The sequence below is a fragment of the Globicephala melas genome, chromosome 4, assembly GCF_963455315.2.
Source record: "Globicephala melas chromosome 4, mGloMel1.2, whole genome shotgun sequence".
NCBI lineage: Eukaryota > Metazoa > Chordata > Mammalia > Artiodactyla > Delphinidae > Globicephala > Globicephala melas.
In genome coordinates, this window is record NC_083317.1 from 55625360 (window position 1) to 55637996 (window position 12637).

Sequence of the window (12637 nt, forward strand, 5' to 3'; positions counted from 1 at the left end):
CCACTGGCATTTTTCACAGAACTAGAACAAAAAACTTCACAATTTGTATGGAAACACAAAAGACCCCAAATAGCCAAAGCAATCTTGAGAACGAAAAATGGAGCTGGAGGAATCAGGCTCCCTGATTTCAGACTAACTACAAAGCTACAGTAATCAAGACAGTATGGTACTGGCATAAAAACAGAAATATAGATTAATGGAACAGGATAGAAAGTCCAGAGATAAACCCACGCACATATGGTCACCTTATCTTTGATAAAGGAGGCAAGAATATACAATGGAGAAAAGACAGCCTCTTCAATAAGTGGTGCTGGAAAAACTGGACAGGTACATGTAAAAGTATGAAATTAGAACACTCCGTAACACCATACACAAAAATAAACTCAAAATGGATTAAAGACCTAAATGTAAGGCCAGACACTATGAAACTCTTAGAGGAAAACGTAGGCAGAACACTCTATGACATAAATCACAGCAAGATCCTTTTTGACCCACCTCCTCGAGAAATGGAAATAAAAACAAAAATAAACAAATGGGACCTAATGAAATTTCAAAGCTTTTGCACAGCAAAGGAAACCATAAACAAGACCAAAAGACAACCCTCAGAATGGGAGAAAATATTTGCAAATGAAGCAACTGACAAAGGATTAATCTCCAAAATTTACAAGCAGCTCATGCAGCTCAATAACAAAAAAACAAACAAGCCAATCCAAAAATGGGCAGAAGACCTAAATAGACATTTCTGCAAAGAAGATATACAGACTGCCAACAATTGCATGAAAGAATGCTCAACATCATTAATCATTAGAGAATGCAAATCAAAACCACAATGAGGTATCGCCTCACTCTGGTCTGAACGGCCATCATTAAAAAATCTAGAAACAATAAATGCTGGAGAGGATGAGGAGTAAAGGGAACACTCTTGCACTGTTGGTGGGAATGTAAATTGGTATAGCCACTATGGAGAACAGTATGGAGGTTCCTTAAAAAACTACAAATAGAATTACCATATGACCCAGCAATCCCACTACTGGGCATGTACCCTGAGAAAAGCATAATTCAAAAAGAGTCATGTACCAATATGTTCATTGCAGCTCTATTTACAATAGCCAGGACATGGAAGCAACCTAATTGTCCCTCAACAGATGAATGGATAAAGAAGATGTGGCACAATGGAATATTACTCAGCCATCAAAAGAAACGAAGTTGAGTTATTTGTAGTTATTGAGTTATTTGTAGTATTTTTCAAATGTAAAATAGATAGCTAGTGGGAAGCAGCCACATAGCACAGGGAGGTCAGCTCGGTGCTTTGTAACCACCCAGAGGGGTGGGATAGGGAGGGTGGAAGGGAGGGAGACACAAGAGGGAGGAGACATGGGGATATATGTATATGTATATCTGATTCACTTTGTTATACAGTAGAATCTAACACACTATTGTAAAGCAATGATGCTCCAATAAAGATGTTTAAAAAATAAAAATAAAGTAAAACCCTAACTGATTTTTGAAGAGAAGCTCAATTAGAATAAAAATTCAATTTTATTATTGTAATAAAATCTGACACCCCCCCAATAAAAAAGGAGTAAGGGGAGTAGGAGGAGGAAGAAGTTAGGAAAACAGATCAAACTGTTATAACCCTGAGCCACAGCAGATGAGGTGATCTTGGAGATTATACGACATATAGCTGAAATAATCAGCAGTGGTCAGATTCAATATAAATCTGAAAAGTAATCAATACTCTTATCATTTCACTTGAAATTGCACAACTGTTGGTACAAGAGCCAGAGTGACATGTGCCTGAAACTTGGAAGAGAGGGAAATGAAATGCCCTAATATGAAAAAAAATCCTTTCCAAAGGCAGACTGACAGACATTAACAATACACAGAAGTAAGAACGTGCTGACCGGAATAGAGATGTTCTCCATATAATGTGAAAAAAAACACACTCAGAAGAGCACAGGGAGGCACGGGATGAGGGTGCTGGGCCAGTGCCCTTTTAATGTTACAGTTGCAATTGGTAACATCAACCCTGTGATCCCATGCAGGGAGATGGACACAGTGGGCTGTCTTAGCTGGAAGCCCTTTAAATATTCAGGCACATAGCTCACCAGCACCATCAGACTGTAACTGGCCAACCCATGCAGACTGGTATAAGGGGAAAGAATACACGATGAAAGTCAGAATGTAACTTCCAAGTGGACTGAGGCTGGATTTATATTTTAAATGACTAAACTGCCGTTATGATATAATATGACAGTCTTGGGAGTTTGGATAATGTGAAGTCATTCCTGTGAGACGGACTTTGTTTGTGGAACTGAACATATATTTTGGAGCCTATTACATCTGAAAATAAGATCCTGGGCTGCAGTAGATTCACCAAAATAATAAAAAGCACCTAATTGCAGCAGGTGGTGGGTAGCCAATTGCTCTTCCTTAAGTGATAACCTCTTGCAGCCCTGCATACCCTCCTTCTTTAAATTTGACAGGCGCAGGGTCAGAATTAAAGCACATGCACACACACATACACAACACAAGCACCATAGTTAGACGATAACTGGGGAGGAGCCCAGGGGTTAAGAACAATCTTTTTTTAATTTCTGAGTTTAAGAAGTCCAGGCAGACAAGCATTCAGAAGCAATTATTTCCTACTTGAACTGCTGCAACCGCAGCCAAACAGAAAAATTAATGGGCATTACTGGATAATGTACAGTATTTATCCAAATTAATCAGATACGATGAATTTGAAAACAGACTTCCTGTCAGGATCATAGGACACAAATAAATCACACCACACACATTCACACAAGTAACATAAGAACCTGAGAAATATGACATAAAGAGACAGCAAAAAATTTAGTATAAATGTCATACCTAATTTGTGAAAAAGCACTTGCTAAAAGCTGCATGCAAAGCTTAGGGAGGTGACAAAGCAATGGCTACATGAAAAACACACAAAGACTTTGAAGATTCTGCAAAGCAGGTCGTGACTAGTAATATTCACAGGTACAGTTATATCACATTTGGCTTCAAAGAGGTTATTGACAACACCAGTTGTAGTCTTCTGGCCTCTGATTAAAGTTTGACCCTTTTCCTTTTGGAAACATGTTGGTGCTCACTTTCTTCACATCCTGGATTTAACTGTCAATAAATTCTCATTCACAAATCACTCCTAGAGCTTTTCAACATCCCTTCAGATACCTTCTTAAACCAATTATAATGATGGATGAAATGATATGATGGTTGGGAGTAATGAGGGTGGCAAGGGAGGGAGAGGATACAGATGAAACAAGACCAGCCATGAGTTGATAATTGTTGGAGCTGGGAAATGGGCACATTCAGGTTGACTGTGCTATGTCTGAAATGTTCCATAATGAAAACTTTTAAAAATAAAACCTCCATTACTGTTATATCATGTGCCTTGTGACAATATTGTTTTGCTGAAGAGCACATAAATTAGGCTAAAGTCAGAAGACATTATGCTCCTCATTGGCTCATTTATAATTGAAACTTAATCCACAATCCTAAATAGCATTTTGAGGTAATTTACCTTAAGACATGTATAATGACACAGGCCTTTTTCTGAATACTCTCACTTATATTATTATGTCGGAAAATAACAACAATCATGGCAACTATAGTTATTCTTATTTCAATTGAAATTTAGTTATAAGCTTCTTGGCAACTGAGGTATAAAGAGAAATACAGTGAGTAATAAAATTCATATTCCGATAAAAGAAAATATGAAATTGATTTTTTCCTGATATTAAATTTAAACATTCAAATGAACCTTTTTATTATAACACAAAGGGCTCTCTATAACATAATGGACAGTGTCTTTAACATGGCTTCACAGATGAAGTGTTACTCATATTCCTTGAGTCGATTCTTCCTATACGCTAAGGGCTTTTACACTTGGTTCAGTGAGGGAAGGCAACTCTGCTGGGGTCTAGGGTACAGTAGTCCAGATATGTAGGTCTTTGAAATTGACTACCAAGTTAGAATCAGGGGTACACAATCTACAGAAGTAAATGGAAAGTATATCCATATTTCTTGAAAAGACTTCTCTTACCAGGACTTATGGCAGTGGCCTAATTTAAGTCAGATTACAATTATACTTTCTGGTGAGAATCCACACTGTGAATTACAGAAAGTTTCAGAGGCTTTGGATTTGGGCATGCAGGTTTTGAGATGAACTTTCAGTTTTATATATACACACGCACACACATTAACATAATATTAAAGCTTTCTCACCCTGATAACTAAAATGAAAAGCATTATGAACTAGTGGTCAGGAGGTATAAGTCCCAGTTGTATTTTTACTAGTTTCTGTAGCTTTAGGCAAGCAACAAACTTTCTGAGTCTTGTTTCTTCACCTAAAAACTAGGTTATTCAATTAAACGTTTCAGTTACTTGAGGCACTAATGTGAAATGCTTCTTGGATTCCTCTCATCTTTATGGATGTGAATAAATTTCAAGGTGTCATTTAGTCAGTAAAGTTTATCTCACCTGGATTATATCCAAATTGCTGTTGCTGGTTTCAACTTCAATCAGAGCCTTACATTCCTGCACAGGGTTTTGTCTCTGCTTCCTCTTCATTTCCCAGGAAGAGGCCTATAGCAAGGTATTAACAAAAAATATACAAGGATTAGTAGCAATCAGTGGTGCACATTAAACTACCTTCACTCTTTCCTTCTTCAGCCTCTAGTAACTGCTGACTTCTGTAGGATAAACAGAGGAAACTCATTTTTTGATCTTTGCCTTCAAGAAGTATGACTTAGATATTCACATGTGAAGGCTAAATAATAGAAAACAACAACGACATAATATTATAATGCAAGTTAAGTATGAAATGTGTGGTGTAGATTATAGCGCTCAATGGTGAATCAAAGGGCTTGTAGTATTTTGCAAAGAATCTGCATGAATTACTGTCTATATACTGAATATATAATGTCTCATATGGATATATACGTTGTTCTTAAAATTTATGCTGATGTCGCTGGGGGAAATAAGATATATATTCATTTCAAAATATCTATGATGGCTTTCTTTTATTATTTTTTAAATAAATTTATTTATTTTATTTATTTATTTTTGACCGCGTTGGGTCTTCGTTGCTGTGAGCAGGCTTTCTCTAGTTGCAGTGAGCAGGGGCTACTCTTCATTGCAGTGTGCAGGCTTCTCATTGCAGTGGCTTCTCTTGTTGCAGAGCACAGGCTCTAGGCGCATGGGCTTCAGTAGTTGTGGCACACAGGCTCAGTAGTTGTGGCTCGCAGGCTCTAGAGCGCAGGCTCAGTAGTTGTGGTGCATGGGCTTAGTTGCTCCACAGCATGTGGGATCTTCCTGGACCAGGGCTTGAACCCGTGTCCCCTGCATTGGCAGGCAGATTCTTAACCACTGTGCCACCAGGGAAGTCCCTATTATATTGTTCTTAATCAGTAGATACTGAATATGCCTAGTATCATGTGAGATGTCTGCAGTCATTTAAAAAATTTTTTTGACAGTTTCAACATACATTTTATAAAATATTGGCTATATTCCCAGTATTGTACAATATATCCTGTAGCTTATTTTATACATTAGTGGTTTGTACCTCTTAATTCCCTACACCTATATTGCCCCCCTTTCCCTTTCCCCACTGATAACCACTAGCTTGTTCTCTATATCTGTGAGTCTGCTTCTTTTTTGTTATACTCACTAGTTTGTTGTATTGTTTGATTCCACATATAAGTGATATCATACAGTATTTGTCTTTCTCTGTCTGCCTTATTTCTCATAGTATAATACCCTCAAAGTCCATTCATGTTGCTGCAAATGGCAACATTTCATTCTTTTTTATGGTGGAGTAGTATTCCATTGTATATAGAACCACCTCCTCTTTAGCCATTCATCTGTTGATGGACACTTAGGGTGCTTCCATATCTTGGCAATTGTCAATAATGCTGCTATGAACATTGGGGTGGCTTGCATCTTTTCAAAGTAGTGTTTTGGTTTTTTCAAATATATATCCAGGAGTGGAACTGCTGGGTCATGGGGTAGTTCTATTTTTAGTTTTTTGAGAAACCTCCATACTGTTTTCCACAGTGAATGCACCAATTTACATTCCCACCAACAGTGTACAAGCATTCCCTTTTCTCACCAATATTTGTTATTTGTGGGTTTTTTGATGACAGCCATTCTGACAGGTGTAAGGTGATATCTCATTATGTTTTTGATTTGCATTTCCCTAATGTTTAGTGATATTGAGCATCTTTTCATGTACCTGTTGGCTTTCTGTATGTCTACTGTGGAGAAATGTATACAGTAGTTAGATCTTCTGCCATTTTTTGACCGGGTTGTTTGTTTTTTTTTGATATTGAGCTGTATAAGCTGCTTTTATATTTTGGAGATTAATCCCTTGTTGGTTGAATCATTCGCAAATATTTTCTCCCATTCTGTAGGCTGTCCCTTCATTTTGTTTACTGTTTCCTTTGCTGTGCAAAAGCTTTTAAGTTTAATTAGGTTCCATTTATTTATTTTTGCTTTTGTTTCCATTACTATAGGGGACAGATTAAAAAAAATATTGCTGTGATTTATGTCAAAGAGTGTTCTGCCTATGTTTTCCTCTAGGATTTTTATAGTATCCGGTCTTACATTTAGGTCTTTAATCATTTTGAGTTTATTTTATTATCAATTACAAGGAAAAAACTGCAAAAAACAGAAACACGTGGAGGCTAAACAATATGCTACTAAACGGCTAGTGGATCACTGGAGAAATCAAAGAGGAAATCAAAAAATACCTAGAGATAAATGAAAACAAAAACACAATGATCCAAAACCTATGGGACACAGAAAAAGCAGCTCTAGGAGGGAAGTTTATAGCAATACAAGCTTACCTCAGGAAAGGTAAATCTCAAATAACCTGACTTTCCACCTAAGGGAACTAGAGAAAGAAGAACAAACCAACCCAAGTTTAATAGAAGAAAAGAAATCATAAAGATCAGAGCAGAAATAAATGAAATAGAGACTAAAAGAAAAAAAAATAGAAAAATGAAACTAAAAGCTGGTTCTTTGAAAAGATAAACAAAATTGATAAACCTTTAGCCAGACTCATTAAGAAAAAAAGGGAGAGGGCCCAAATCAAAAAAATCTGAAATGAAAAAGGAGAAATTAAATGGGCACCAGAGAAATACAAAGGATTATGAGACTACTATGAACAACTATATACCATTAAAATGAATAACCTAGACAAAATGGACAAGTTCTTAGAAAGGTACAATCTCCCAAGACTGAACCAGGAAGAAATAGAAAATATGAACAGACCAATTACCAGTACTGAAATTGAATCAGTAATTTAAAAAACTCCCAGCAAACAAAAGTCCAGGAACAAATGGCTTCACAGGTGAATTCTATCGAACATTTAAAGAAGAGTTAACACCTATCTTTAGAAACTATTACAAAAAATTACAGAGGAAGGAACACTTCCAAACTCATTCTATGAGGTCAGCATCACTCTGACACCAAAACCAAAGATCTCACAAAACAAAATTACAGTTCCATATCGCTGATGAACATAGATGCAAAAATCCTCAACAAAATACCAGCAAACTGAATCCAACAATAAATTAAAGGGATCATACACCATGATCAACTGGGATTTATCCCAGAGATGCAAGAATTTTCAATATCTGCAAATCAATCAAGGTGATACACCCCACATTAACAAATTGAAAACTAAAAACCATATGATCATCTCAATAGATGCAGGAAAAGCTTTGGATAAAATTCAACATCCATTTATGATAAAAACTCTCCAGAAAGTGGACATAGAGGGAACATACGTCAACATAATAAAGACCAAATATGACAGACCCACAGGTAACATCCTACTCAATGGTGAAAACCTGAAAGCATTTCCTCGTAGATCAGGAACAAGACAAGGGTGCCCACTCTCACCATTTTTATTCAACATAGTTTTGGAAGTCCTAGCCACAGCAATCAGAGAAGAAAAAGAAATAAAAGAAATCCAAATTGGAAAGGAAGAAGTAAAACTCACTGTTTGCAGATGGCATGATACTATATAGAGAAAATCCTAAAGACACCACCAGAAAATGACTAGAGCTCATCAATGAATTTGGTAAAGTTGCAGGATACAAAATTAATATACAGTAATCTGCTGCATTTCTATATACTAACAATGAAATATCAAAAAGAGAAATTAAGGAAACAATCCAACTTACCGTCACATCAAAAAGAATAAAATACCTAGGAATAAACATACCTAAGCAGGCAAAAGGTCTGTACTCTGGAAACTATTAGACACTGATGAAAGAAACTGAAGATGACACAAACAAATGGAAAGATATATCGTGTTCTTGGATTGGAAGAATCAATACTGTTAAAATGACCATACTACCCAAGGCAATCTACAGATTCAGTGCAATCCCTATCAAATTACCAATGGCATTTTCACAGAACTGGAACAAAAAATGTTTTAATTTGTATGGAAACACAAAAGACCCCAAATAGCCAAAACAATCTTGAGAAAGAACAAAGAGGCTAGAGGAATCATGCTCCCTGACTCCAGACTGTATTACAAAGCTACAGTAATCAAAACAGTATGGTACTGGCACAAGAACAGACACATAGATCAATGCAACAGGATAGAAAGCCCAGAAATAAACCCATGCATTTATGGTCAATTACCAACAAAGGAGGCAAGAATATACAATAGAGAAAAGACAGTCTCTTCAATGAGTGGTGCTGGGAAAACTGGACAGCTACATGTAAAGGAATGAAATTAGCACGTTCTCTAACAACATATACAAAGATAAACTCAAATGGATTAAAGACCTAAATGCAGTCACTTTTTGATATTGAAAAGTGTTTCTTCATACTTGAAAAGGTGAGAAACCACTGGAATGAAAAACTTATGATACAGGGAAAGGTCTCCTTTGATTGGAATGGCTAGAGGTAGACTCAACTTCTTGAGGGCAAAACCTGTCTTATTTATCTCTGAGTCCACAGCACCCAGCCCAGAGTAAATGCTTAATAAACGTTTGTTGAGTGAAATGAATTAATCAAGGAAACTAAGGGAAAATTCAAAGGAATTAAAAGTTGCAGATGTAGGAAACAAATACATTATTTTTATTGGGAGCCCCATCTTCAGGAAATGGTGGGGAGGGATTAGTATAAAAAAAGTGGAATCTTCTGAGAAATTCAAGTATGTGATAAAACAATTCTCTAGGAAGAACAATTAATTAATTACCTGTATTAAGAGAGCTGAATTGTGGTATATATAAGGTAAAACACTGGCTAATTCCAGAGCCATTTTTATCAAGCTTTTGGAACACATAATAAGATTTAGTTGGAGTGTTTAGCCTGTCTTCCTAATTCCATCTACTTAGGCTAATATCAAAATTAATCACACTTCCTGTACTTCCTCTGTATGGAAGTGGTAATGCCTATTGTTGTGTTAACTGGATAGGAGATTAGAATGTACTGCAAATAATCCTCAAGTAATCAAAAGCCTTTTGAATTGCAGTTTAAACCTGACTAAATTCATTTTTCAAGTTCTTATCAAAAATTTCACAGTCTTCTGATCTATCCACTTCACTTCCAGATTTTCTTAGTATAGACTATCTTCTGAGGTAAACTTATCTTCCCAAGAGTTGACGTACAACATGTCTTCATTTCTTTAACTTCCACTTGCTAATCAATCCATTCTAATCTGGTTTCTATTCTCTCTAGTCCAACAACAATAAAATTCTTCCTGTGATCATCCCTATTACCACTAAGTCATTAAGTCAATGGACTTTTTAGGCCTTTGCCTGGTTGAGTTAGCCTCTCAACAGAATTCAGCTTCTCTGACCATCTACACCCAATATCTCAACAAACAGGTCAGTGCTCCCTCCTCAAGGCAAACACACAAGGAACAAAGTATCCACTCCTCTTCACTCCACAGGATCACCCTCACCCACACCGTTATTTCCCCTCAGGGCCATTGCAATAGCCTTTTAACTGCTCTGCCCACATTCACTCTGCTCTCTACTAATCCATCTTTCATATTCAACCAAAGCAATCTTTTCTAAAGGAAGATAAGATCACACCACTTCCCTGCTTAAAATCCTTCAGTAGTTTCCCATTGCTTTCAGGATAAATACAAAATCACTTATCAAAGCCTATAGGCCTGCATGGTTCTGATCACACCACAGCCCCCTTTTCCCTCTCTGCCCCACCATAGCTTAGTTGTCTTCTTAAGTTACTTTGTATTACATGTTCCCTCATTAGCAAATGATGTTTGCATTGATTGGAAATGCTCTTCCTCCCCTCTTACCCACTTAGCTGGAATTCTATCCTAAAAGTTATATGTCATTGCTTTTTCAGGGAAGACTTCTCTGTCCTCCCAGAGTCAAATCTCCTATTACAAGGATTCATGCTACTATTTCATAAAAATTACCACAGTAGCAGTTCACATTTGTCTGTATAATCATTGGATTGTCTGTCTCCATCACTAGACTATAAGTTCAGTGGGGGCTTGGGACCATATGTGATTTTGCTCATAGTTGAATCCCCTGTAGCTGGCTGGCATACTGAATGGCACATAATAGATGATTTTATATATATATACATATAGATATATAGATTCACATATACCTATGTGAATCTCCATATTTAAAGTCTAAAATGTGTTATTCTAACACCTGGGCTCACTTCAACTTTGCGATCACTTGTACGTTGTTTTTAGAGCATGCAATTCACCCACAAAATAGGCCTACAAATCCCAAATCTTGAAATTCCACAGCTAATGAATGGAAATCAGGGGTTAAAGGAGATATAACTATAAAGTAATAGCAACTACTTTTTATACTATAAGCATGAAGTTTTTTAGACATAGCAGAAGTTGAGTATCTGCTGAACAGATGAATTTTTACATTCAAATAGGATACATAATTTGAAGTAAAATTCTGAAGATTGTAGACAGATTCAGCTTAGCTTCTTCTATAGTCTCAAGAAAAGACTTAGGGCCAAAGTTTCAAAATTATAGGGAACTGGATTTCAAATATTTTAAGAGAATGAGCTACCCAAAAATGAAATGAGAAAGGCTGCCTTAGGAGGTAATGAGTCTCCATCACTAAAGATTTTCAAGAATCCATACCATTTTCCAAAGATATCTCACAAATGTGTGAGATATTTCTGTAATGTAACTATTATTCAGAATAATTCCTTCTGAAAGAACCACGCCTGAAATCTTGTCTCCCACCATGCTTAACACAGTATCTTACACAGGGCTCAGTGGATATTTGCTAATCAAATTAGTTTCTTGCTTTCAGAACCTATGGTAACTCATTTGAATATTTTCCATGTGCCCCATATTCACCCTTTAAGGGTGAATTTAATTTTTGGAAACAGTCAAAAGACATTAGAAGTCAAATTTGATTAAGAAGGCAGATAAACTAGGCAATAAATTTTGGCTTATAAAAGATTTTTTAAAAGGTAGTGAGATAATATCTGTAGTCATTTAACACTGAATCTGGCACAGGGTAAATGCCCACTCAGTTGTAAGTGTTGTTACTGTTATATACTGAATCTGAGGGCAGATTCTCAAAGAGGAATTAAATAAGTGTAACCTTGTAAGAATAAAAGTGTAATGATTCCTTTTAAAAGAAACAAACTCACTTAGATACGTGGAAATTCTAGGGTGGTACATTCTTTAAAATCAAGCTCAGCACTTAGTTCTATTATCAACATCACATCTCATTTTTCCAGAACTCTGACTACAGGGATAACTACGTATGTAAAATTTGGCTAAGCATTTTTGCTATAAAGCACTGAATGCAAAATCCTCAAGATTACAGGTTTATCCTATACAAATATTTCTCTCTTAAATACAGATTAAAATCTTTATCCCACAGAGGTGTTCTTTAGGGGCCCTTCGGTGCTGATATTAGCAACCTGACTTTTGCTCCAAAAGAGAGAATATAGGAAAAAAAAAGAAATTGGAACCTTGTCCAGGAAACTCAGATTACAATGTGTATGCTATAATTAGAGTGCTTTAAAAATGTGAAAATGAAGCAAAACCCTTACAGAATGCTATTCCTGGAAAAGTGAATTACTATACATTTTGTGAATAAGAGAAGAAAAAAAGAAAACACCTGGGATCTCTCAGCTAGTTTGACATTTTCCAGCAGGGCGGCTGGATGTCTCCACTGTTGAGGTTTCACTTTCTTCTGCATAGGCTTCTTCGTAATTTTAGTCTCTGAAACATGCTCTACACCGGAATCCGCCTCTCCTGTGTTACTTTTCCAGTCTCTATGGTTGACCGAAAGCTCAAAGGATGAAAGAGACTCATGCATCAAGTCATCACCGGAAGGCCTGATTCTCTGAATTTTCGTATTTCCCTTAAATAACAAAGAACATGCTTTTAATTTTTGGCAGCTGGCTTATTTATAATTAATTACCATTTCCCTTATAATCTTATGACATTAGATGATATTTATTTCTAATAAAAATTTTAAAAATCAGAAGCTTAGAATTTTGGCAAATGTATGTTGCAAATACATTGGCAAATGTATACAGCTGTAATGGCTCATTCAGAATTTGATTTAGCAGAGCTCAGCTGAGTCAAGAAACTTTCTGATTTTGAGGATGCAAATTGAGA

General features: G+C 36.3%; 1 protein-coding gene across 1 annotated transcript in view; it reads right to left on the reverse strand.

Moving 5' to 3' along the window:
- Nucleotides 1–12637, reverse strand: part of MORC1 (MORC family CW-type zinc finger 1) — a 179422-nt gene that overhangs the window by 41584 nt on the left and 125201 nt on the right. The window contains 2 exon segments of the mRNA XM_060297564.1: nt 4507–4611; nt 12132–12377. Coding sequence (XP_060153547.1) covers nt 4507–4611; nt 12132–12377 — 351 coding nt within the window.